General features: G+C 44.6%; 1 protein-coding gene across 2 annotated transcripts in view; it reads left to right on the top strand.

The window, feature by feature from the left end:
• Window positions 1-24,895, top strand: part of SLC44A3 (solute carrier family 44 member 3) — a 100,485-nt gene that overhangs the window by 57,132 nt on the left and 18,458 nt on the right. For both annotated transcript variants that reach the window (XM_044238722.1, XM_044238723.1), the window contains 2 exons: window positions 49-205; window positions 2,753-2,839. In XM_044238722.1, the coding sequence (XP_044094657.1) occupies window positions 49-205; window positions 2,753-2,839 (244 nt within the window). The remainder of the gene's footprint in view (window positions 1-48; window positions 206-2,752; window positions 2,840-24,895) is intronic.

Here is a 24,895-nt window from a genome sequence, read left to right on the forward strand (position 1 = left end):
TTTTAAATGGTGTTTTTTAAGTGCTGTCTTTTTTTCCTCTCTTCCCAGAAATAAAAATGACCCTCCTGATCGCCCAATCCTTTGGTCTCTTTCCATTCTTTTCCGCTACCATCAAGGAACAGCCATAAAAGGGTCATTTTTAATCACTGTGACAAGGATTCCAAGAACCATTCTCATGTACGTTTCCACCGCTCTGGAGGGCAAGGTAAGGCTGTCCCTGAGTGCAGAGGGCAGAGGGTGTTGGGGGGGCGGGGGCAGAAAAGGTAATCATGGGGCAGCTGCAGCAGGTCCCAGGACAGGACTGTGGACCCACGGCAGTGGCCATTGTTTCTGTGAACACTTATCCTGTTTGTTTGTTTTTTAAGTAAAAAAATATACTATGAGATAGAAATAATATTTGTTTGTTTCTCTTTTAAAGCTAAAATATTCCTTACTTTTCTGTTTCCTAGAGGGTGCTGTGGGAAGTGACTGGTGCGGGGTGGGGAGGGTAGTTTTAATAAGTGAGTGGGAGAGAGAATGTGTGTGTGCGTGCGCATGCACGCGTTGTGTATGTGAGAGAGAGACAGGGAGAGAAAATGTGCTTAAGAGTGAGAAGTGGACAAGCTGACCTAAATCTCAGCTCAAAAGACAGAAAACTGTAGGGCTTTTGTGCCTGGGGGTTTTTCTCCTCCCTGGTTTTTATTTCCATGCACATTTGGTTATGAATGCCAGTGGAAACCAGAACACCAGGAAAACAGCTGTTCTCATGGTATTTCTGGCTTGCCAAACAAGGGAAGTCTGGACTTTTCCCAACTTTTCTGTTCTCACACAATGTTAATCCCTTACCCACCCCCACCTCAGTGTTTGTGACTTGATCAGAGTTTCACAAGTTTACCTGGTTCCAACCTTTTGGACGTGGGTATGTGTCCTTACTAAAGGACACATAAATTGGGGAAATTCTACACGTGGGTTTATTCCTATATTTTAAAATTGTTTGCTGTTTTTAAGTGTCTAATCAAGGCTTAAGATTGGTATATGAATTAGGAATAATGGGTTGAATTTCACATAAAACTATCTAGCTTCCTTATCATGAAATACATGCTAAGGACTTGCCCTGATTGTAGAGTATTTTCTTGTATTTCTATTGAAAGATTGCCCTGTAGATACTAATTACGTGCCCACATTAAAAAAGAATCAAGTTTGTCTTTTTTTGGAAATAAATCCTATAGTGAGATTCTCAGGGCTACATTTCAAGCGATGGAAAAATGTATGCATTTTGGTGACTTGCAGAGGCATTCCAGTTCCAAGCCAAACCTAGCTACTCTGGCTCCTGCATTTTGTACTTTGATCCTTCAATTTCAAGAAGGATTTTCTCTTTTTAAGGATTTTATCTATTTATTTGACAGAGAGTGAAATCACAAGTAGGTAGAGAAGCAGGCAGAGGGGGTGGGGGGAAGCAGGCTCACCGCTGAGCAGAGAGCCCGATGTGGGGCTCGATCCCAGGACCCTGGGATCACGACCTGAGCTGAAGGTCGTTAATAAGGTTAATAAGCAGAGGCTTATTAACCCACTGTGCCACCCAGGCGCCTTCAAGAAGGACTTTTTTGAAGAGTATAACATATTTCTATTTTAAATATATTCATTGTATGCATTGGCAATAGATAATCACAAATTAATGAGCACTAGAGAACCTTGCCATCCTTCTTAGAGCTAGGCTCCTTAAACTCTGGGCCAGCAGCCTTCCATCAATCTAAAAGAGGTGTTAGTGACTGGTCTCTGTGGCAGGGGTCCACAAGGTTATTTATCACTTCTGAGATCCCAGAAGGATCAGGGGGCCAAACTCCCCTTTTGTGATCTCACTGCTTTCTTCAGTTAAAAAGACACGGTTTTCCCCCACACTGTGTCTACTACTTAAACACTTCTCACCACTGCTGTGTGATCTTTCCTACATGAAATGGCCCATTCACCACCACAGCCAGGCTGAAAAGTGTCCAGATCAAGTTTCATCCAATTGAGTTAACACTGGGACAAGAAAATGTCCATATAAGGCTGAGTTACTTCTGGGGTCTTCAAGAGAGGACTATTTTCAGGATTGTTTAAAGGGATTTTTTAGTTTGTTTTTTTAACTCTGGGCAGTCAGTGGGACACATTCAATCACCCCTCCTCCAAGAGTTTTATTCACTCTTGAGCTATGCTATGTCCAAATTACATGTCAAAGGACTAATTTGTCCCTTGAAATTTAGCCCTAAAAAATCTCTGTATGGGATTTTTTTTTCCTGCAAAGAAAGTCAAACTTGATTCCTTTTTTTATATGGGCACATAAGTAGTATCTACAATGTATTATTTGTTTCACGATCTTTAGGTAGTGGATTTTTCAAGAACACAAACTGATTTGAAAAAGCAAATTTTTTCACTGACAACACTTAGGGGAAGATGGAAAGAGTTGTTTGTTTGGTTTTTGAACTAGAACCAGAATGCGTAGTTTACCTTTGCTAGTAAATATGGACTAACCCATTTCTGGTTTTGCTGAGGTCTCCAGCAGTCATCACAAGGTAAGCCCACAGAAGAGAAGCTTCACCCTCAGTGATAATCGTGGTAATAATTAGTAGTAGTAGTAGCATGTGCAGAATGGAAGGACATCTCCCACACCAAGTGCCTCCCCAGGTACATAAATCTCCAAGTTAGAAACTTGGACTATGTGTCTGCAGAAACTGCCTGCTTCTTTCTTTCTGTATTTCTGACTCTGTTCGTTTGGTTCTGATCCCAATTCCAGCAGCGTGGTCCATGTTCCAGATGTGTGTGCAGACACTGCTTCTGCTGTTCCTGGTGTCTGGACAAATGCCTGCGTCAGTTCAACCAGGTATGTCTACTGCCGCATGCCCCAAGGGCACCCAGAGGGGCCCTCCAGTGGACTCCATCTCTTAGGTCAGGGGTCGGCAAATTTTTCTGGGCAAGGCCAGATTGTAGGAATATTTCAGACATTCAGTCTCAGTCATAACTACTCAACTCTGCCGTGGTAGTAGGAAGGCAACCACAGACCAAGTACTAATGAATGGGCATGACTGCATTCCAGAAACCTTTATGGACACTGAAATGTGAATTTCATGTCATTTTGACCTGTCAAGGAATGTTGTTATTCTTTTGATTTTTTTTCCCAACCATTTAAAAATGTGGAAGTTATTCTTAGCTTTGACCAGAGGAAAATAGGCTGTCTGATGGATCTTGCTTCTGAGCTGTAGATTATATAGGTCATTAAAGCCATTCTTCCAATTCTGAAGGAGATGTGTTTCCCTTCTCAGAAATAAAAAGGGGAGGAGTTTTTAGAAATTCTAGCATAATGAGTATGTGTCAACTGAGGGCTAATTGTCAATGTCTTCTTTAAGAACTGTATGTAATTTTCCTGAAATAGGAAAAGAATTGCTTGTCTGATTTTTATATATTTCACCAGCTTTTCTCTTTCAAGCTATAAATATTCCTTTAAAAATCAGAAAAAATTATATACTGCAGTTGTTTGGATTTCACATTTTTTTTCTTGAGTCTTTCAAATTGATGGACACTTAAGTATATGTTACGCTTTTCTGTAGATAATTTCAGAAATTAATAGCCCTCAGCCAAATTTACAGAAAACAGTATTTTTCTAAGTCAGCTTTTATAATTTAAAAGTCCACAGAAATCTCACTTAGCAAAGTATTTCTTATTATTGCCCCTCTTCCTAATAAATATATAGCCAAAGTAAAAGGACTAATTAGACCATCTGTTTTTAACATCTTACTATAAGTGGTTTTAAGAATACCTTTCATTTTTCAGGGTAAAGTGTGGTCTTAATAGTGTAAAACTCTATTTTTAGGCACTAAAGAATCTCGAGTTCATTTTAGAGTGTTTTTTGTTTTAATTCAGTTTGCTTTAAGCCAGCATAAAGCATAGTAAAATATCATAGTACCTTGGCCATTGGGGGGCTCAGGTGGTTAAGTGTCCGCCTTCTGCTCAGGTCATGATCTTGGGGTCCTGGGATCCAGCCCTGCATCGGGCTCCTTGCTCAGTGGGAAGCCTGCTTTCTCCTTTCCTTCTGCTGCTCCCCCTGCTCGTACTCTCTCGCTCTCTCTCTCTCTCTCTCTCAAATAAATAAATAAAATTAAAAAGTAATTAGCCCCTTTCAGAATAGTGAGTTGTATAGCAAGTGAAACCAGACCCTATGAATGTCTTATTTATCATGGATGTGATATGCCAGCTTCTCTCTTCCTAGAACTGTGTGCACACATCCAGACACCAACTTAGTCTGCAAAGATTTTGAGATGCATGACAAAAATATACTCTGATAAAATATATCTGGTCATGAAAACCAAGGCTAAGAAACATGATAAACTAGAAAGATGAAAGCATTGGGACCACTGATACCCAGATATGTTGGCCACATGGTCCCATAAGGCCCTAAAGTTGATTGGCCATCCCCTCTCACTGTGTATGTAAGTTCACCTCGTTTCTCTGTTGCTCCTTCACTCACGGAAGCCTGGGGGCTCCTTGTGGGTGCCAGGAAGCACCCCTTCAGGAGAGGAGAGCAAGGGTGAGGAGGCAGAAGTGTGGGCCGTACCTCCACCACTTTACCCTGGCTTCCACGCAGAGCAGTGCCGCTCCCATCGGAGCTCGGAGTGGGATTCCACGGAAGGTTTCAGTTGAAGACAGGGCAGTGCTGCTAAACCATATTTGTTAGCCACTGTCCTGCACCTTGTGTTTCTCTCCTCCGCCTTGTTATCCTGTATATTCTGCGCTCTGAAATTCCACCACCTGTTATTCCTGAAATTCCACTGAAATTCCACTCCCCTTTCCCTTGGGAGTTCAAACTATTTCAAAGATCCTAAGTAGCCTCCATGCTAGCCACACCTTAATTACCATTATAAAGAACTAGGGACCTTTTATCAGATGTTCAGTGAGAGTGGCTGTCCCTGAACCACAAGAAGACCCCACTGGCCTGGATTCCACCCATGATGCATCCGTGTTGCAGATGGGGCTGGGGCCTTCAGATTCTGGTCATGGGGCTGGTACGCTAGGCTTCAGCATGAACCAGCCGTCAGAGTGTCTTTCATTGTGGTGGCCGCTGTAGGACCTGGCAGCCTAGGCCAACACAGGCCCTGCAGGGAGGCCTGCTGGTTTGAGAGGGAGAAAGGGGGGGAAGCGTGGAGAAGGAAGAGAGAAAAATGATGTGAATACTGATAGGAAGGAAACAGCCCCTTCTAGTCTAAATCCACTCCTGGAAAACAGAGAAAAATACAGATTTTAAGAATAAAGATAATCACCGTATAATCGTGGTCAGAGCTGTTGATCTCACTGGGCAGAAGGCAAAGGGAGCCTGAAGTGAGAAGGAATTTAGATTAGCCTTTTGAAAAATCTCCTGGCACCGTCACAAGTTCCTGGGGGAAGATTTCTCTGGAAATCTGATTTTAAAACGCTGAGGCCTATTTTACTGGCCTTGTTTAGTGGAGTCGGAGCTGGGAGATGCTGAAAGAGAATGAGACCCATTTGTTACCATCAGAGCCCAGATGCTCTTCTTTACTTAGCATCAAGAAGCCGGTCGTGTTTCACCGCTGCTGCTTAAAAAGCCCGATTCATCTTCCCCAGCCCCGGGAGGGAGGCAGGTGGCAGTCGCTGCATTCTTACAGACCTCCCGCCTAAGGCTGCACAGTGAGTGACTCACTTGCAGACCGGAAGACCAAGCCCCACATGTCATCATGTCTCATGACTTGTCTCTCCGCAGTAAAGACCAAATATGTGTATACCTGAAAAAGTGACGTGGGCACACCTTCCACATTTATCCAACACCTATGTACTTGTTTATGCTGTATTCAAACCATCTGAACCTGGGCTTGAAAGGGAAGGGGACTGTGGTGACAGAAGGCCAACACACAGCGAGCTGACAGAGCTAGCCTGAGGAAGGGGGCGACAGTGGGAGGCATTCACGTGAGACCTTTATGTCAGTGCAGAGGCGCACTTTTGGTGCTGGAACGGGGACTGTGGAAGTTCAGCAAGGGGAATCTTGGTAATGAGGAGAGGTTTCCTCGAAGACATTGCATTTGTCCTAGAGCAGAGCATTTGTCCAAGAACCCTGACCACCCACTGGAGGTCATCAGCTGAGAAGGGCAGCAGGAGCCCTGGGCTTTCTAGCATTCACTGTGCTCCCAGCCATGCGCTGAACACTTTCCTGCCGTCACATCAGTCCAGTCCTTCGTTTTCCCCTACAGCCCTTTGAGATAGAATCTCCAATTGATAGATAAGGCTTGAGAGGGCACATAGCCAGTAGCAGAACTACGGTTTAAATCCGTATCTGCTTTGCCTCCAGGACCCAAGCCCTTCACCACATTGTTAAACAAGGGGAGAGGAAGACACAAGTACTGTCTGTGGTACTCTCTCAGGCACCTGTCCCTGTCAGGCCCATGAGTTGCTGACGCTTGAGCAAACACTTTTATGGGGCAAATTTTTGTGGAGGAGGACATGAAAGGTATAGGGGCATTGAAAAGGGTGAAGGGTGAATCATGCAGTTATAGATCCAGAAAAGGCTTATCAGTGGGGTCAGGGCCCACTGTCTCCCTCAGGCAAGTCAGTGTCAAAGCTTCTGGGAGGGGTGCCTGGGTGGCTCAGTGGGTTAAGCCTCTGCCTTCGGCTCAGGTCATGATCTCAGGGTCCTGGGATCGAGCCCCGCATCGGGCTCTACGCTCAGCGGGGAGCCTGCTTGCTCCTCTCTCTCTGCCTGCCTCTCTCTGCCTACTTGTGATCTCTGTCTGTCCAATAAATAAATAAAATCTTTAAAGCTTCTGGGAGACTGGGCTGGGCTGTTCTCAGAGATTTTCAGTCAAGGAGATCCTGTAGCCTCTCGCTCCCTCCCAGCACATTCCAGGATCCTGACTGAGAAGTGCCCCTGTGGGGGCTCTGCAGGCTAACGCAGTGGCAGGAATGACATACCTCTTACCTCTTAGTGTGTCCACTAAGTTTCTCATGGAAATGTCTCCCTAGGTACACATCTCCTGTCCATTGATGACACAGATGTCTGTCCTAACTCTGATGTTAGTTCTAATTTAGATCAGTATTCCTCCAAGTCTGAAACCCACTGGTGGGCAACAAGGCTCTTCCTGATGATTCCCCACTGACCTGAACATTCCAGAATGTTCTTTCTTCAATTCTTACAGGCAAATGGCAAAATTGCATGGGTTTTCATTTTCATCTGCAACCAAGAGCTATTAACTAATCAGTAAAGTACACAGTGTGTTACTAAAGCTTACTAAAATGTGCTATTTATGAACTAAAATTGGTGTTTTACTTCGTTTCCTGAGGACTCAAATTCATTACTCTGTCAAAACGTCAGACACCACAGCTATGCCTGGCAATGCTGCAAAGCTTGTGAATGTGGGCACACAGAGCTGGGATTAGCAACCTGGGGAAGGAACACTTTGCTGTGGGTATACCCCCAGCCTCGCTTTGGGCTGGCTCCGTTGTTCCGTTGCAGTTATTCTTGTTTTAATTAACATTTTACTTCTGTTGACTATTTGGCTCTTGTTTAACTCGTCATCTTTTCATCGTGTTGAGAATCGCATTCCTCTTCAATCCTTTGTTCTGGCACCAGAAGTGGGGATGGGCATGGGAAGAGACCTGTGGGCGGAGGGCAAACAATTTGAGAGTGACTGTTTCCACTCCATCTCTCCTGGGAGGAGCGCCTCTGTGAAGCCGGCCCTGGTCAGGTGCAGCAGCCTCGCAGAGTGGGGACAGCATGAACCGCATGTTTTTCCAGCTTTTTTCACATCCTACCTTTTATCCATGCTGAGGACTTGCCTTGGGGTCACAAAGAGCCACAGGCGATGGTTGACGTAGCCCAGATCTCCAGCCTCCAAATCCCGTGTGTGTACAGAGCACATGGGAGGTCATCTAGCCACAACCCCCTTGCAGCGGTGCTCCCAGGACCCCTGTCCCACAGCCAGGAGAGCAAATCCGTGACATTCCTGGTAACCAGATGCTGGTGAGACGCCGTCAACCCCGTCAGTCTCGCAAGAGCAGAGCCCTGTAACGCCCAGCAGCTTCATGTCCCTCTACCGCCGTGGGCATCTCCACCCCAGGCCCTGCTCAGCTGCTGGAGAAGACAGGCCAGCCCGTGTCTGCCATCGTGCAGCCATAAAGCTCCCAGGCTGCGGTCCTTTGACATCTGTTGGGAATGAGACACGAAGTTGATCAGAAACGGCCGTAGTTCCTGTCTCCCTGACTAACAGATAAACGACTCGGAAAGGCCACAGATGGTCTTGTCCGGTCCAGGGCGGAGAAAAACTCACCACTGCTTGGAAAACAACCCCCTTTCCCTCCCTACTTCATAGCCCACCCCCACCACCCACACTGCCTGCCAGTCCCTTTTTTTCAGCACACATAATGTTGGTCTCTGTCTTCCAAGCCTTTGTGGCAGGCCCGATTTTGTGACATCTCAAAGCCTTTGCTCCCCACTGCCGGCTTTCCTTGCAGTTAGCTCGGTTTCAATGACCCTCTTTCTCATAGTCCCATCAATAGCAGAGGCAGTCGGTGACCCGTCTGTGTCAGGTTTTGGTTCATCTCAAGCCAACTGGCAGATCTCCAGTGACTTCTCTTCTCTCCCCAGGGCAGCATGAACAGATCAGGGGGGTGGAGGGAGAAGAAAGTAATGAATATTGTGCAACTTCTCTCACTAGATTATGAAGATGATGTGACGTCTCTTAAAAGGACACAGTGGTCTTGGGAGCTGATGTTGCCATCATGGCCTCCTCCCAGAGCATCCAGACGGCCATTCTCTCCATGACAGCAGTAGCTCTGGATCCTGCCACTCCCCAGCTATTCTGGGGGCAGCCAGCTGAAGGGTGAGGGTCCTGGAGAGCTGCCCCCAAGTGTGCATGTTTTAGGAATAGGCTAACACATGTGTCAATATGATAGTTTGCATTAAGGCCCATTTATAGACGATGCTAAGCCTCACAGCCCAGCTGTCTGGTGGCAAATGTTACCACCCTGGCTTTAGATGGAAAGGAATTGAGACAACCTATTTGTCGGGGCCCCAGGCTGTCTGGGGGAAGACAAACTGCATCCTCATGTTTCCTGGTGCCTGGCTCGGGGCCTGCTGTCCTTAGGGCCGTGGCTTCGTGTGCCTTCTTGGGAGCAGCCTCTCTGGAGCCCAGCTCCCACCTGCCGTGGGTGTGTTGCAAGGGTCAGGGCTCAGGAGGGTGAGGCCCTCAAGCCCTCTTCCCCAAGTGAGCCTCAGCAGCCTCTCCTCGTGGGATAAGGCCCAGGGAACAGCTGCCATCTTGGGTTGGACTCTGAGGACCTTCCTGGCTTGAAATTCTTCTGCCTTCTCAGAGGGGCAGTTAATATCTGTTGAGTGAGTGACTGCGTCACCACAGGGAAGGGAGGTGCACGGGGAGGGTCAGTTGTGCATGGAGCCCTCGGCTACTCAGAAAACCCTGCTGAGAAACAGCCGAGCTTTAGGCTTTAATGGCTTTGACTCTCCATGGTGTGTAGGTCCTGAAGACAAGAATATGTCCGCTTCCTGGACACTTGGCACGCACCAGGCACTGTGCTAACTACATGTGTCAGCCATCTCCAAACAGATAATCCTGTAAGGATGTATGATTATTATCCTTTTTCCTTCTTTTTTTTTTTTTTAAAGATCTTATTTATTTATTTATTATTTATTTGTCAGAGAGAGAGAGAGAGCGCGAGTGACCACGCACACACGTAGGCAGAGTGGCAGGCAGAGACAGAGAGAGAAGCAGGCTCCCCGCTGAGAAAGCAGCCCAACGTGGAACTGGATCCTAGGATCCTGGGATCATGATCTGAGCCGAAGGCAGTGGCCTAACCTACTGAGCCACCCAGGTGCCCCCTTTTTTTTAAATAGATGATATACTTAGTTTCCAAGAAGTTGAGTGGCAGCCCACTCTGGGACAGGAAGAAAATAATGGAGCTGTGTGTTGAAGTTTGGGAGACTTGATCAATCATTTTGCTTCCTTGTCCAAGTTCTGAGCAACCGAGAGAGCTAACAGTCAAGCAGGTAAAGACTAAACTTCGAGGGGTGCTTGGCTGGCTCAGTTGGAGGAGCATGTGACTCTGATCTCAGGGTTGTGAGTTTGAGCCCCATGTTGGGTGTAGTGATTACTTAAAAATAAAGTCTTTAAAAAATGCACTGGGGCACCTGGGTGGCTCAGGTAATTAAGCATCTGCCTTTGGTTCAGGTCATGATACCAGGGTCCTGGGATGGAGTCACACATCAGGCTCCCTGCTCTGTGGGGAATCTACTCCCCCGCTTATACGCAATTTCTCTCTCTCACTCAAATAAATAAGCAAAATTCTTTAAAAAAAAAAAAAAGTGTTAAGGGGAACCTGGGTGGCTCCATCCACTGTCAGGCTCTGTGCTCAGTACAACGTCTGCTTGTCTCTCTCCCTCCCCGTCTGCCTCTGCTCATGTACACATACTCCTCTCTGCCCCCCCCACTCAAATAAATAAATAAAATCTTTTAAAAATAAAAGAAATTAAAATGTGTTGAAACATTTTTTAAAAATCACCTGAGTACCTAAGGAACATGTCAGAAAATGCATTGTAGGAACAGCTTACTAATGTTTCATTCCTGAAACAGAGGGACCAGCCCACCCTCTCCCAGGCCCAGCCAACAGTATAGACCTGCCTCTGAGGTCTCTCCTGTAAGCTTACTGCCTAGGAGCCAAGAAGGTGCATTCTCAGTGACAGGTGATCCCAAAGAGAATGACAGACGGCTGAGTTAGCCTGAGCTCTGTCCCTTCCCCAGACATACCAGTCCCTTAAGTCAGCCTCCCACTCTGGGACCAAATGAGAGGTGTTACCCTAAAGGAGGTCCCTGGCCATGGAAACACAAACACAAGGTTACCCAGGACCAGGATCAAAACCCAGGTCTTCCTCAGTCCACTATAGCACTCCTTCCTCAGGATAGGAACTCAGACCCTAGAACTATAGAGATCATGGGGCACCTTCCCCTGATTACAGCAGAATCTGGGGTCCAGAGGTTTGAAAGCCTGAACCAGGGTCACACAGGTGGACAGTGCTTTTTCTTCTCTTCTCTACCTTGTGTTTTTTTCTCTCCTTCTGCCCTCACAAGCATCACTGAGACACTGGAGATAGACAAGTACACCGCTTTACACAATGTGAGCTGCCCTGGCTTTACCTTTTCAGCAGAACTGTAGGTAGATCTGTCCCTTGGGCAACATGGAAGTCAGTTCCATGCTCCTAGGGCAGAAGGGTGGGGAACATTTGGATCCTGGCAAGGACGAAGTCTCCCCTCTTATTAATGGTTCCAAGTCCCCAGCTTCCTTCCCCAAGCCTCTTCTCTTCTCCTTACACTTTAGCTCTCTCTTTTTCCTGGAAGGCATTTGTCCATACCTCTTTTTTTTTTTTTTTTAAGATTTGGAAATTATTTTAGAGTGTGTGTGTGTATGAGAGAGAGAGAAGAGGGAGGGGCAGTGGGAGAGGGAGACAAGCAGAGTCCCCGTTGAGTAGGGGAGTCTGATGCAAGTCTCAATCCGAGAACCTTGAGATCATGACCTGAGCTAAAATCAGGAGTCAGTCGCATAACCAACTAAGTCCCCTGGGCAACCCAACATTTGTCCATGTCTTATGAGAACTCCTCTTTCCTCCCCTTTCCCCATTTCCTTGGATTTGGACCATATACCCATTTCCTAGCATTTTGATAGAGTGGGAAGAAGGCAGACAGGTCTGGGCTTGAATTATAGTTCCTCCACTTACTGTGTGACAACTGGATGAACCCCATACAGAAAGCAAAATTCTTAAACCTACCTCCTAGGCAGTAAGAGGGCCAGTTAAGCTCATGCATATATTATAGTATGCTGTTTACCTCAGTACATGATCCAAAATGTTAGTTTCCTTTGTGAGGGGAAGGAGAGGTTTAGTTGCTTTCATCTATTCATTCGTTTGACAAATATTGGAGGTCTACCATGTAGCTAGACAAGTTGGGTACAACAGTGCCTATCTCCTGGGATTATTACAGAGAATTAAATAGATAATGTTTGCAAAGCTCTTAGTGTCCTGCCTGGCATGTAGAGGTGTGTGCCGAGTAAATGGAAGCCATTATCATGTTCCCCAGCCCACAAAGTGACGAGCACTGATGCTTTCCTACGCACTTAGATCAGTGCTGAGCTCCTGGGGTTATCTATGAAGACTGCTCAGTGAGAAATGTGTGTCCGCATCCTTAGGGAAGTCCTCAGAATACACCTTTCTCTTCCCAGGAGCACTGCACTAATGGCTTATTGGGAGCAGTTGAACTGCTAAGAGGGGCCCTTCCAGTCCCCCTAGTCCAGAATAATGCCCAGGCTTTCCCCTCACGAAGGGTGATGGTGAGGGAACCCATGACCAAGACAAGAAAAGATGGTGGCCTGAGGTTGAGGAAACACGCCCTGCACAGCAATCCATTTGGCCCCTCTCTTCTGTATTTAGCGCTCATTTTCTTCTTCATGCCCATTTTTCAGCAGTCCTGGGCCTGTGTCATGGCCTACAAGGGCAACTGGGGCTTTTTCCAACAATGCTGGTTCAGACGTCATCTGTTGCAAGGAACCACCATTTGCTTTCTTTTAAGACTCTGTTCACAGGTGTGAGCATTCTGTAGACTGTGAAGCAACTCCTTACTGCTCCTTGTGCCTTTTCTTCACGCCTGCTCTGGCCACACTGGAAATATGCTGAGGGAGATTGTGTTTTTTACTTTGGTCTGTGAGAACCACTTTTAAAGTTCACAAAATGCAGTTTCCTCATAAATAAGGAAGCAGGTGATATGTGAAAACACTGCCGTGATGAATGGTATTCAGTGTGGCGCTGTGGCAACCGCAGACGGATTCCCATGTTCTTCCAATCAGCAGGCTCATTGCTGCTGTGGGCGCCATGCTTGCCGGTCTGCTGAGGCTGGTCCCACCATCGCCTGTGATTCCCAGTCAGGGTGGGGGCTGGGTTGGGGGACGTAGTTCAGAACTTTAACAGTCCAAGTTCTCAGCATTACCCTAAATGCTTAAGAAATGTAAATGTTATTTAAGCCAGCCACCCCCATAGGTGATGGGAATTAAGGAGCACATGTGAAATGAGCACCAGGTGCTGTATGAAAATGTTAAGTCACTGTATTGTGCACCTGAAACTTATATCACACTGTATGTTAACTGGAATTTAAAAACTTTTAGAAAATGTAAAGGTTATAGATTAGTTTCAACATTTCCCAAATTCATTTAGTGTAGGAAATGAAATTAAATCATTAAGTAGCTCCTATCCCAAACCTAGTCTTCCCCTTAATGGGAAAGAGGTTTCTTCATGTCCTTTCTCTCTCCCTGGACTGCTTCTGGAACAGTTATTGTCAGAGGGCTCTGAATGCCCACCTCTGAACCTGTGCCTTCCCCTCTTCTCTTCCATAGTCTTCTAAGTAAGACAGTGACTGGGAGGACATTCCTCTGCTGTCATCTCCCAGTTGTCTTTGTCCTAGACATGGAGACAGGTTGGGAGGAAGAAGTGATTGTTGGCTAAGGACTAGAGGATGCATTCATAGACTAAAACCTGAAAGGTGTGAGTCCCAGTGGTTGAAGGAATAAAAGCCACTTCAGTGCCCCAGTCACTAACTCACATTCTGCTACAAGCTGGAATCTCATGGCGCTCTGGCTGTCAGCCTCCGCCTACCATCTTGGACTGACTTCCACATGGTATGCATCTCGATCACAAACTCAGATGTGCAGGGAATACTATATCGTGTTTTTCAACCTAATTTCTGACTTGGCGCTCCCATGACACTGGGCTGGCAGTAAATTTCAGCTGTTATTCTTGGGCTTCTAGGAGATTTCAGGTGTCCCTAAACGTTAGTACACACAGGTTACCCTTGAGACATCCACCTTTCCTGTTCATGGCATCCCATCTTCAGGCTTTACTTGGGAAGCAGGACTCTTTTGCAAGGTCCCTCATGGTCTTGTCTACCTGGATGTGCACTTGTTAGTTAACCAGCCCTCCTGCTTTGTCTGGGATGTTCTGGTCTTAGCGCTGAAAACCCTGTGTCTCTGGAACCCCTCATTCCCGGGAAGCCCATGCCCTCAGAATGGGTACTTCCCTTGAGAGTCTTGCCATTTCTCCACACTCTGCTGAAAAAAAAGAAAACTGGACCCATGCTCAGACCCACAGATCTCTTTTCCTTTCCTCCTTCTGCCCAGGGGAGTCTCACTTTCTAATCTAGGGCTGGAGGAAGGCCTATATGCTCACCTCCTACTCTGAGACACTTGGTTCACGCTAAGGATCCCCTTCCTTCGCCTTCTCCGCTGGTAGGTAAGAGCTTAAAGAGCTTAAAATTTTGGAAAGAAAAAGCTAATAATATGAGTTGCAGACTGAGTGTCTTCCTGCCCCCCACCCCTCAAGAGCCTCCAACCTTGCCTCAGGGAATGAGCCCAGAGCCTGAGTCCTCCTTGAGTGGGGAATGTGAAAGCGGGGGAGGGAGTAGAAAGTACACAGGGAAAAGAAACAGAGGTCAAGAGAGCAGAGGAAGCCATCACACATAGATCCAGGGTAGCTGGATACTCCTTCCATTCCTAGTCTTATCTCTATAGATGGTTGAGAAACAAAGCTGTGAAAACTAGGAGGAGAAGTAATGCAGAGAATTTGGTTCAAGCACTTCCTTATCTAGGTGTGGCTAGGCAGTTCCTAAAAGTTTTGGCAAATGGATCCAGGCTTTGACAGTTCTTCAAGTGTGTTGATCTTCCCCCTCCTTTTGCCTTTGATAGAATGCCTCAGTTGGCGTCAGGGTGGGGCAGTAAGGAACATTTGCTAGACTCGCACTCGTCTGGGCAGTGGGACAGCTGAGGCCAGATGCCTTCCCTGGGATGCAGTGTAATGGGGGTGGGGAAGGAAACTCGGGGTCTGTCAGCTGGGCCCACGTCCTGCCTCCATCAAGGTGGCAACAAAGAAACCTGGGGAGGTCCCAAGAACACGAGGCTGCTGACCTGGCCCAGTGCCCCATCCCCAGCCCTGACCTTGTCTGTGGATGGAAGCATGAATGAAGATGAGGGCCTGAACTTTCTCAGCACCAGCCCTGGCTTCATGCTGCCTTCACACAGCTTTTAGCATCTGCTAAGAAGAGCAGGGAGGGAATAAAGAAAACAGAAACACATGCTGGAAAGCGCTACCCTTTCTCGTTAGAGCTGCCTGCCACCACCGTAGACTGACTTCCAGGGAAACTTCTCTCCCAGAAGAGCCTGTGGACAGAGGAGGCTAGAGTAGAAGGTCTGATGGTCTTTTGAAACTTCAAGAAGAAAAGATCTGTTATTATAGCATCTTTAAGCAAATGCATTTTTCTTTTGAGTTTTTTGCTGCAAACTGGGCCAAGTTGCAGTGCAGACCAATAGTCATTCTCTGCAACCAGCGACCTTTCCGCTGACTTCCTGGTTCTCTGTCAGCAGGCCTCTCTCATACAGGTCAGTCTTCACTTCACCAACCCTGTGGCCACCAAAAATGTGTTCATGAAGGGACAGAACTGTGACCTAAAATGATCTCCCCAAACTGTGTGGTGTATGAAAACGTGTAAACATTCCCATTTCGGCGCCCCATCCCCTCTTGACATTTCCATGGTCCTGAGCTTCAAATCAGAAATGCGTGACGTTCTCTTATGGTTCTGAAGAACCAGCCTCCTAAAGTCTGGTTTACAGTAACAGCCATTTATCGCGTTTCTGCATTAAGCCAGGCACCGGGGTAAACATTCTACATAAGCAGAATGGGCTTACCCTGCTCCATAAGCAGAATGGGCATTCTCCGGGGGATGCTGCGTATCAGGTGGTGTTATCCTGTGTGTACTAAGGAAGAAACTGAGGTTCAGCGGCATAAGAGCTTGAGGATGGTGATGGCGTTCCTGTGTGGTGCTCCATGGCACTGCAGATCGGTGGCCTCGGAGGCTTTATTGTGCTGCCTGGAGTTCCTTGTCAAGGAACAGGCTGAGGGAAACAGGAAACCAGGGGTCTTCATTAGCCAGGGACAACCCTTTTTTGTTACCTTTGCCTGGTCACTGAGCATGCAGAGATTCCCTTTTCCTCATCAGTAAAATGAGAAGATTTTTCCTGGGTGATGTCTGGGGTGCCTTTTAATCCTAACATTCTACCCAAAGAACAAATGTACCAATCAATTGAGTTTGGGTTTTGTATGGAGGCATATCATTTGGAAGACATTCTTGGTTTGCCAAAAGCATCTTCCTTTATCATTCAACCAACGTTAGCTTCACAGAAGCATTGTTTGCAATATAGGGATCAAGAGGGGCCCTGCAGGTACTGTGAAGTGCAGAATAGTAATGAAACTCACTAAAATCAGGAGGTGGGAGAAAGTTGAGGGGACTCTCACCCACCCTCCCCTTTTTTTTTTTTTAGAAATTGCTCTCTAGGGAGACAATCTCCTTTAAACCTCTACCGCCATTCTTTTTTTAAAAAAAATTATTATTGAAATAGAGTCGACACAGAGTGTTATATTAGTTTCAGGTGTACAACAGTGATTGAACAACTGTGTGTCTGTCCCCATACAATACTGCTACAGTACCATTGACTCTATTTCCTGTGCTGTGCCTTTCATCCCCATGACTTACTCATTCCCTAACTTTCCCTAACTGGAAGTCGACATTTCCCACTTCCCCCTAACCCACTTTGCCTCCCTCCCCCTCAAGCAACCATCATTTCTCTGTATTTGTGGGTCTGTTTCTGCTTTTTGTTTGTTTTGTGTATTAGTCCGTATATAAGTGAAATCATACATATTTGGCTTTCTACATATAGTATCATGTCATCTGCAAATAGTGACAGTTTTACTTCTTTCTAAAGACAGTATTCTTCTTTCTTTCTTCCAACTAATTTGGATGCCTTTTCTTTTTCTTATTTGATTGCTGTGGCTGGGACTTATTTCCAATACTCTGTTGAGAGAGGTCATGAGGTTGGACATCCTTGTCTTGTTCCTGATCTTAGAAGGAATGCTCTCAATTTTTCACTACCAGGGATGACATTAGCAATGGGTTTTCATATATGGCCTTTATTAGTTTGAGGTCTGTTTCCTCTACACCCATTTTTTAATCATAAACATTGGATTTTGTCAAATGCTTTTTCTGCATCTGTTGAGATGATCATATGATTTTTATCCTTCATTTTGTTAATGAGGTGTATCATGTTGATTCATTTGCAGATATTTGAACTATCTTTATATCCATGGAGTAAGTTCCACTTGATGGTGATGAATGATTCTTGTAATATATTATTGAATGTAGTTTGCTATTACTTTTTTGAGGATTTTGCATCTATGTTTAACAGGGATATTGGCCTGTGGTTTTCTTTTTTTGTGTAGTGTCTTTGTCTGGTTTTGGTATCCTGGTAATGCTGGCCTCATAGAATGTATTTGGAAGCTTTTCTTCCTCTTTTGTTTTTTGGAATACTTTGAGAAGAATAGGGATTAACTCATCTTTAAATGCTTGATGGAATTCACTGTGATTCTGTCTGCTCCTCGATTTTGACTTTTGGGAATTTTTTTATTATCAATTCAGTTTTGTTTCTAGAAATTAGTCTTTTCAGATTTTCTGTTTCTTCTTGATTCAGTTTTGGAAGATTGTATGTTTCTAGGAATTTATCCATTTTTTCCAGGTTGTCTCATTTATTCACATATAATTTTTCACAGTAGTCCCATAATTCTTTGTATTTCTGTGCTGTCAGCTGTTACTTCTCTTTTAGTTCTGATTTTATTTATTTGGGTCCTCTCTCTTTTTTTAGTTATGAGTCTGGCTAAAGGCTTTTTTAATTTTACCTAACTGTTCAAAGAACCAGCTCTTGGTTTCATTTGGGCTTTTCTATTTTTTAAAAACTATTTCGTTTATTTGATCTGATCTTATTCTTTCCTTCCTTCTGTTAACTTGGGGTTTTATTTGTTCTTTTTCTAGTTCCTTTGGGTCTAAGATTTGATTGTTGTTTCGAGATTTTTCTTGTTTTTTGAGTTAGGTCTGTATCATTATAAACTTCCCTTTTAGAACTGCTTTTGCTGAAATGTTGGGCTGTTGTGTTTTCATTTTATTGTCTTTATCTGTTTTTATATTTCCTCTTAGATTTCTTCATTGACTCATTAGTTTTTTAGTAGCACGTTGTTTAGCATCCATGTGTTTGTGTTTTTTCTTATACTTGATTTCTAATTTTATGCTGTTGTGATGCGTGATATGATTTCAGTCTTCTTAAATCTGTTGAGACTGGTTTGGTAGCCCAATGTGTGATCTATCCTGGAGAATGTTCCATGTATACTTGACTATGTGTTCTGTTGGTTTGGGATGGAATGTTCTGTATATCTCTTAAGTCCATCAGGTCTAATGTGTCCTTCAAAGACACTGTTTCTGCCTGGTTATCTACCCACTGGTGTAGGTGGGTTTTAAAGTCTCTACTTTATTACTGTCAGTTTCTCCCTTTATGTCTATTAATCTGCTTTGTGTATCTAGTTGCTCTCACATTGAGTGTAGAGATATTCACATTTGTTAAATCCTCTTGTTGGATTGATCCCTTTATCATTATGTAATACCCTCTTTTGTCTCTCCTTACAGCCTTTGTTTTTTGTTTGTTTATTTGTTTTTAAAGATTTTATTTATTTATTTGACAGAGATGACAAGTAGGCAGAGAGGCAGGCAGAGAGAGATAAGGAAGCAGGCTCCCGGTTGAGCAGAGCGCCTGATGCGGGGCTTGATCCCAGGACCCTGAGATCATGACCTGAGCCGAAGGCAGAGGCTTAACCCACTGAGCCACCCAGGCACCCCCAGCCTTTGTTTTAAAGTCTGTTTTGTCTGATATAAGTACTGCTCTTCTGGCTTGTTTTTGTTTTTCCACTTCCATTTGCATGGAGTATCTTTTTCTATCCTTTGACTTTGAGTTTATATTTATCTTTAGGTCTGAACTCAGTCTCTTCTAGGCATCATATAGATGGGTCTTCGTTTTGTTGTTTTTGTTTTTGTTTTTTTAAAGATTTTATTTATTTATTTGAGGGAGAATGAGTGAGAGAAAGAATGAGAGAGGAGGAGGTCAGAGGGAGAAGCAGACTCCCCAGGGAGCTGGGAGCCCGATGCGGGACCCGATCCTGGAAGTCTGGGATCATGACCTGAGCCAAAGGTAGTTGCTCAACCAACTGAGCCACCCAGGCACCCCTTAAATAATGATTTTAGAAATATTTCTTTAGAAAGGCTAGTTTGTGAAGATAGATTTGCCTGAAATTCAAATACTCCTTCACTTTGGTTTAGTTTCATTTTCTTCTGTCGAAGTCAAATTAACAATGGTATTTTTATTTAAAATGACAATAGAGGAATGTGTGGCTGGCTCAGTTGGTGGATCATGCAACCCTTGATCTCAGGGTTGTGAGTTCAAGCCCCACATGTATAGAGATGATTTTAAATCTTTAAAAATTGGGCACCTGGGTGGCTCAGTAAGTTTAAGTGGCTGCCTTCAGCTCAGGTCACGATTCCAGGGTCCTGTGATTGAGTCCTGCATCGGGCTCCCTGCTCAGTGGAAAGGCTGCTTCTCCCTCTCCATCTGCCTGCTGCTCCCCCTACTTGTATGTGTGCTTTCTCTCTGTCAAATAAATAAACAAAATCTTTAAAAGCATAAAATAAAATCTTTAAAGATAAATAAAAATAAAATAACATATAGAGTGTGTTTCATTTTATAACTTATGCTTGTCCATCCATTCTTCCTTCTCTCTGCTATATTTGTGGAGAAATACTGGGGTACAGTCCGCATGGTGTTAGCAATGGTTATTTCTTAAGAGTGGGATCAGAGTGATTTCCTTGGTTCTTTTTTTCTTTCTATGTTGCTTGATTTTCTTATAATGGGCATAAAAATAATAAAGCCATTATTCTAAAAATGAATAAGAAGGGGGAAGAAAGAGGGAAGCAAGCCATAGGAGACTCTTAACTATGGAGAACAAACCAAGGGTTGATGGAGGGGAGGTGGGCCGGTGTGATGGCTGTTAAGGGGGACACTTGTTGTGGGTGTTATCTGTAAGTGATGAATCACCAAATTCTACACCTAAAATCAGTATTACACATTAAGTTACTAGAATTGAAATAAAAATATGGGCAGGGTCGGGGGAGCGGGGAAGCAAAAGATTTAAAAAGAGCAAACAAGACAGCACTGGCCTGGCTCTATAGGCAGCCTCAGGTCTCATCAAAGGCATGTTCTTTCTTTCACCCACCTCTTATCTGGCCCCAACCTTGGGGTGGGGGGGGGACGAGCATATCTCCCCTGCTTACCTTCTCATTGGACTTCTGCAACTAGTGACTAGTGAACTCCTGAAGAGCTCTGAAGGGTGAATGCAAGGCCCTGGGAGGCCCAGAAGCTATTTGTATTTGCCTCCCTGGGCATGTGTTTGTGATAAAAACAGAGCTCAAGATGAAACTGGTGTGGGGTGGTCCCTGCAATTTTCACTGTAATCCCAAGGAAGGACACTCAGATGTACGGGGATGTATCTGGGCTCAGATTTTACTGTATTTCTCTTAGTTCTGAGGGAATTATGACTACCAGGGTTGTTTTTTCATCATCCAGTTCCTCAAGTTTGTTTTCGTAGTTCTTGTTGTATTTTTGAGTTAATAAGTATCAGGACTTTGTTAGGAAGGCATTCCAGAAATAAAGCTGGCTATTCATGGCGTGGTTTTTGGCACATGCCTTCCTGCCTATATGGCAGGAGACTCTGTTTACCTTTTTGAAGAGTCAATACAACTTTGGGCTCACAGTACCTCCACCAAAAGAAGGAACCACTTGAGTTTCGCGCGAGGACAAACAGCTGCCCTTAGATGCTGAAGGACATGGGGCTGAGTTGCGCTGGCTTCACTTTTGACTTAAGGAGCAAAAATGTTCTTTCTGTTGTCAAAAGTGCGATTAACATTCTTGGACGACTCTCAAAGTAAATTACAGTGGTAATTCAGCTTTTCTGTTACTTAAAAGTATCCTTCAACTCTTTCCTTTATCTTCAGTGATTAGAATTTTCCATGAGGTAGGAATAATAATAATACAGTAATTATTACACTGAATTGGGATAAGAAACAGGTGAGATTATATAGTCCGATAAGAGGAGGGTGCCAGGGCTCCTGCAAAGGCGAAGGCAAGCATAAGGCATCTTGAATACAGAGCCTGAGAGCAGCAGACACCGTTTACAAACTGTGGAAGTGACGTTGTTTCATGGAGGCCACATAGCCAGTCATCAGAGGCAAGGTGCTGGGAACCCAGCCCTCTCCACTGGGCCATCCTGCCATATCCTTAGTGCTTTTTAATGATATATCTCTTGAGAGCACTGCTTTATTATTTTGAGCCTTTTACTTTATTATTTTGAGCCTTTTAGAGGGAAAAGCAAAAGTATGGCTCAAAGCAAATATTTTCCTACAGATGGGCCTGGATGAGTCAGAGATCTACTTCTTGTAAGTGATGCAACGTGGGTTGCATGGGTGCACCCTGGGGGCGTGCGACCCGACTGACCTCTCTGTGATTTCATTTCCTCAACAGCTTTCTCATCCAGTTGGGGTTTGCAGAGGATTGAACAAGTTAATCCAGTCAGGAGAATGTAGAACACGAGTAGGGCATGGCGCATCCTGGGCACTCCGGGAATGCTTCCCATTACTCCTTATTCTCATTGCCTTACACATGGAAGCTTCATACTTGCCTACTGACAGAAAAAAAGAGAGAGAGAGAGAGAGAGGAAAAGAAAAAGAGAAAGGGCACAGAAACCAATTAGGAGCAAGTCGGGACTATGGTGAACCATCTGGGACATATCACTAAGGCATGTCTTGAAGTAGGGGGGAGGGCAGCAGAGTACCTGGGAAGAGGAAGAGTACTGTAAGTATTACAGTTCCTAATACTCTTGTTTTCTCCCTGGAGAAGAGCTCATTTTCTTTGTGCCTGGCCCCTGGCTTTTACTTATTTATTTTTTTAAGATTTTATGTATTTGACGGGGAGAGAGACGTGAAAGAACGCAAGTAGGAGGAGTGGGAGAAGGAGAAGCAGGCTTCCCACCAACCAGGGAGTCTGATGCAGGGCTCAATCCCAGGACCCTAGGATCATGACCTGAGCCAAAGGCAGCCGCTTAACCAACTGAGCCACCCAGGCATCCTGGCCCCTGGTTATGACTGCTAATGGCACCACTGTGCTCAGTGGATGGCTGATTGTACTGAATTTATGCATAACTTACACAGAGCCCACTAGGTTGGGCTTCAGAGGTGCTTAGGGCTCCCCAAAGGCATGGGTGAGGAGAGATACAGGGCTTTGTGGTTAAACAGGAGATAGTGATGAGGGGAGATCTACCCTGGGAGAACACAAGGCAGCCTGGGAGAGCCCCCAGAAGCACAGACTGACAATGACTGTGAAAATCCTGAAACTTCCAGTCTCTCCCATTGCTCCCCAGCAGGGCATGTCAGCCCCACCAAGGTCTGGCTCACAGTTCCTCCAGACCCATTTCCCACCACACTTCTCTTTGGGGTCCTTCAGTCTCATCCACTGCCTCCTGCTTCTGCCTTGGCCCAGCCTTGACACTCATCTACCCCGATTCCCTACAGGGAACAGCCAACTTCAGGAACCATAGTCTAGCCACTGCTCTAAAGCGTTCCTCACCACTGCCTGCCCCCATGCCCCTTCCTCCTCTTCTCCCCCAGCCTGAGCTTCTCTTCTCCTCCCTGTTCTTTCACATTTGCCCTTGAGCCACAGTTCAGGGTTCACCAGTCCTCACTGTCATGCAGGACCTCCCTTGTTTATGACCTTGACCCCCACCGTCCCCTGCTGCTTCTGATAATCCATGGGAGTTTTGAAAACTAATCAAACCACACCCAGAGGGAGTCTTTAACCCCAGGCAAGGGAATGAGAATGAAGATAAAATATTGAGGTGTTAACCATTGTCAAGTTGGAATTTTTTTTTTCTTCCACATTGCATTGCATTTATTTATTTATATATTTATTCATCATTCATTCATTTAGATATACATACACTCTTACATTCATTGCTTTTTTTTAATTGTAGTGTTCCAAGATTCATTGTTTATGCACCACACCCAGTGCTCCATGCAATACAGTGCCCTCCTTAATACCTACCACCAGAGTCACCCAGTCCTCCCACCCTCCTCCCTTCCAAAACCCTCAGTTTGATTCTCAAAGTCCACAGTCTCTCATGGTTTGTCTTCCCCTCCAATTTCCCCACTTCACTTTTCCTTTCCTTCTTCTGATGTCCTCTATGTTATTCCTTATGTTCCACAAGAAAGTGAAACCATATAATTGACATTCTCTGCTTGACTTATTTCACTCAGCATAATCTCCTCCAGTCCCATTCATGTCAATGCAAAAATTGGGTATTCATCCTTTCTGATGGCTGAGTAATATTCTGTTGTATTTATGGACCACTTCTTCTTTATCCGTTCGTCTGTTGAAGGGCATCTTGGCTCTTCCCACAGTTTGGCTGTTGTGAACATTGCTGCTATGAACATTGGGGTGCATATGCCCCTTCTTTTCTGTATCTATACCTGTATCTTTGGGGTAAATACTCAGTAGTGCAATTACCATGTTATAGGGTAGCTCTATTTTTAATTTTTTGAGGAATCTCCACACTGTTTTCCAAAGTGGCTGCACCAACTTGGATTCCCACTAATAGTGTAAGAGGGTTCCCCTTTCTCCACATCCCCTCCAACATTTGTTGTTCTTGCCTTGTTAATTTTTGCCATTCTAACTGGTGTAAGGCCATATTTCAATGTGGTTTTAACGTGAATCTCCCTCATGGCTAATGATGATGAACATTTTTTCACGTGTCTGCTAGCCATTTGTATGTCTTCATTGGAGAAGTGTCTGTTCATGCCTTCTGCCCATTTTTTGACATGATTATCTGTTTTTCGAGTGTTGACTTTGACAAGTTCTTTATAGATCTTGTGTTTGTCTATAGTGTCATTTGTGAATATCTTCTCCCATTCCATGGATTGCCTCTTTGTTTTGTTGACTGTTTCCTTTGCTGTGCAGAAGTTATCTTGATGAAGTTCCAAAAAGTTTGTTTTCACTTTTGTTTCCCTTGCCTTTGGAGACATGTCTTGAAAGAAGTTGCTGTGGCCAATGTCGAAGAGGTTACTGCCTATGTTCTCCTCTAGGATTTTGATGGATTCCTGTCTCAATTGAGGTCTTTCATCTATTTGAGTTTATCTTTGTGTATGATGTAAGATAATGGTAGAGTTTCATTCTTCTGTACATAGCTGTCCAATTTTCCCAGCACCATTTATTGAAGAGACTGTCTTTATTCCACTGGATATTCTTTCCTGCTTTGTCTAAGATTATTTGAACAAGAGCTGAGGGTCCACATCTGAGCTCTCTACTCTGTTCCTCTGGGCTGTTTTTATGCCAGTACCATCCTGTCTTGGTGATCACAGCTTTGTAAGAAAGCTGGAAATCAGGTAATGTGATGCCTCCAGCTTCGTTTATCTTTTTCAACATTTCCTTGGCAATTCAGGGTCTTTTCTGGTTCCATACAAATTTTAGGATTGTTTGTTCCAGCATTTGAAAAACACGAGTGGTGCTTTGATCAGGATGGCGTTGAAAATATAGATTGCTCAGGGGCAGCATAAACATTTTAACAATGTTTATTTTTCTGATCCATGAGCATGGAATGTTTTTCCATCTTTTTGTGTCTTCTTCAATTTCTTTCATGAGTGTTCTATAGTTCCTTGAGTATAGATCCTTTACCTCTTTGATTAGGCTTATTTCTAGGTATCTTATGGTTCTTGGTGCTATAGTAAATGGAATCAATTCCCTAATTTCCCTTTCTGTATTTTCATTGTTGGTATATAAGAAAGGAACTGATTTCTGTACATTGATTTTGTATCCTGCCACATTACTGAATTGTTGTATGAGTTCTAGTAATTTGGGGGTGGAG

The sequence above is a fragment of the Neovison vison genome, chromosome 2, assembly GCF_020171115.1.
Source record: "Neovison vison isolate M4711 chromosome 2, ASM_NN_V1, whole genome shotgun sequence".
NCBI classification, from domain to species: Eukaryota; Metazoa; Chordata; class Mammalia; order Carnivora; family Mustelidae; genus Neogale; species Neogale vison.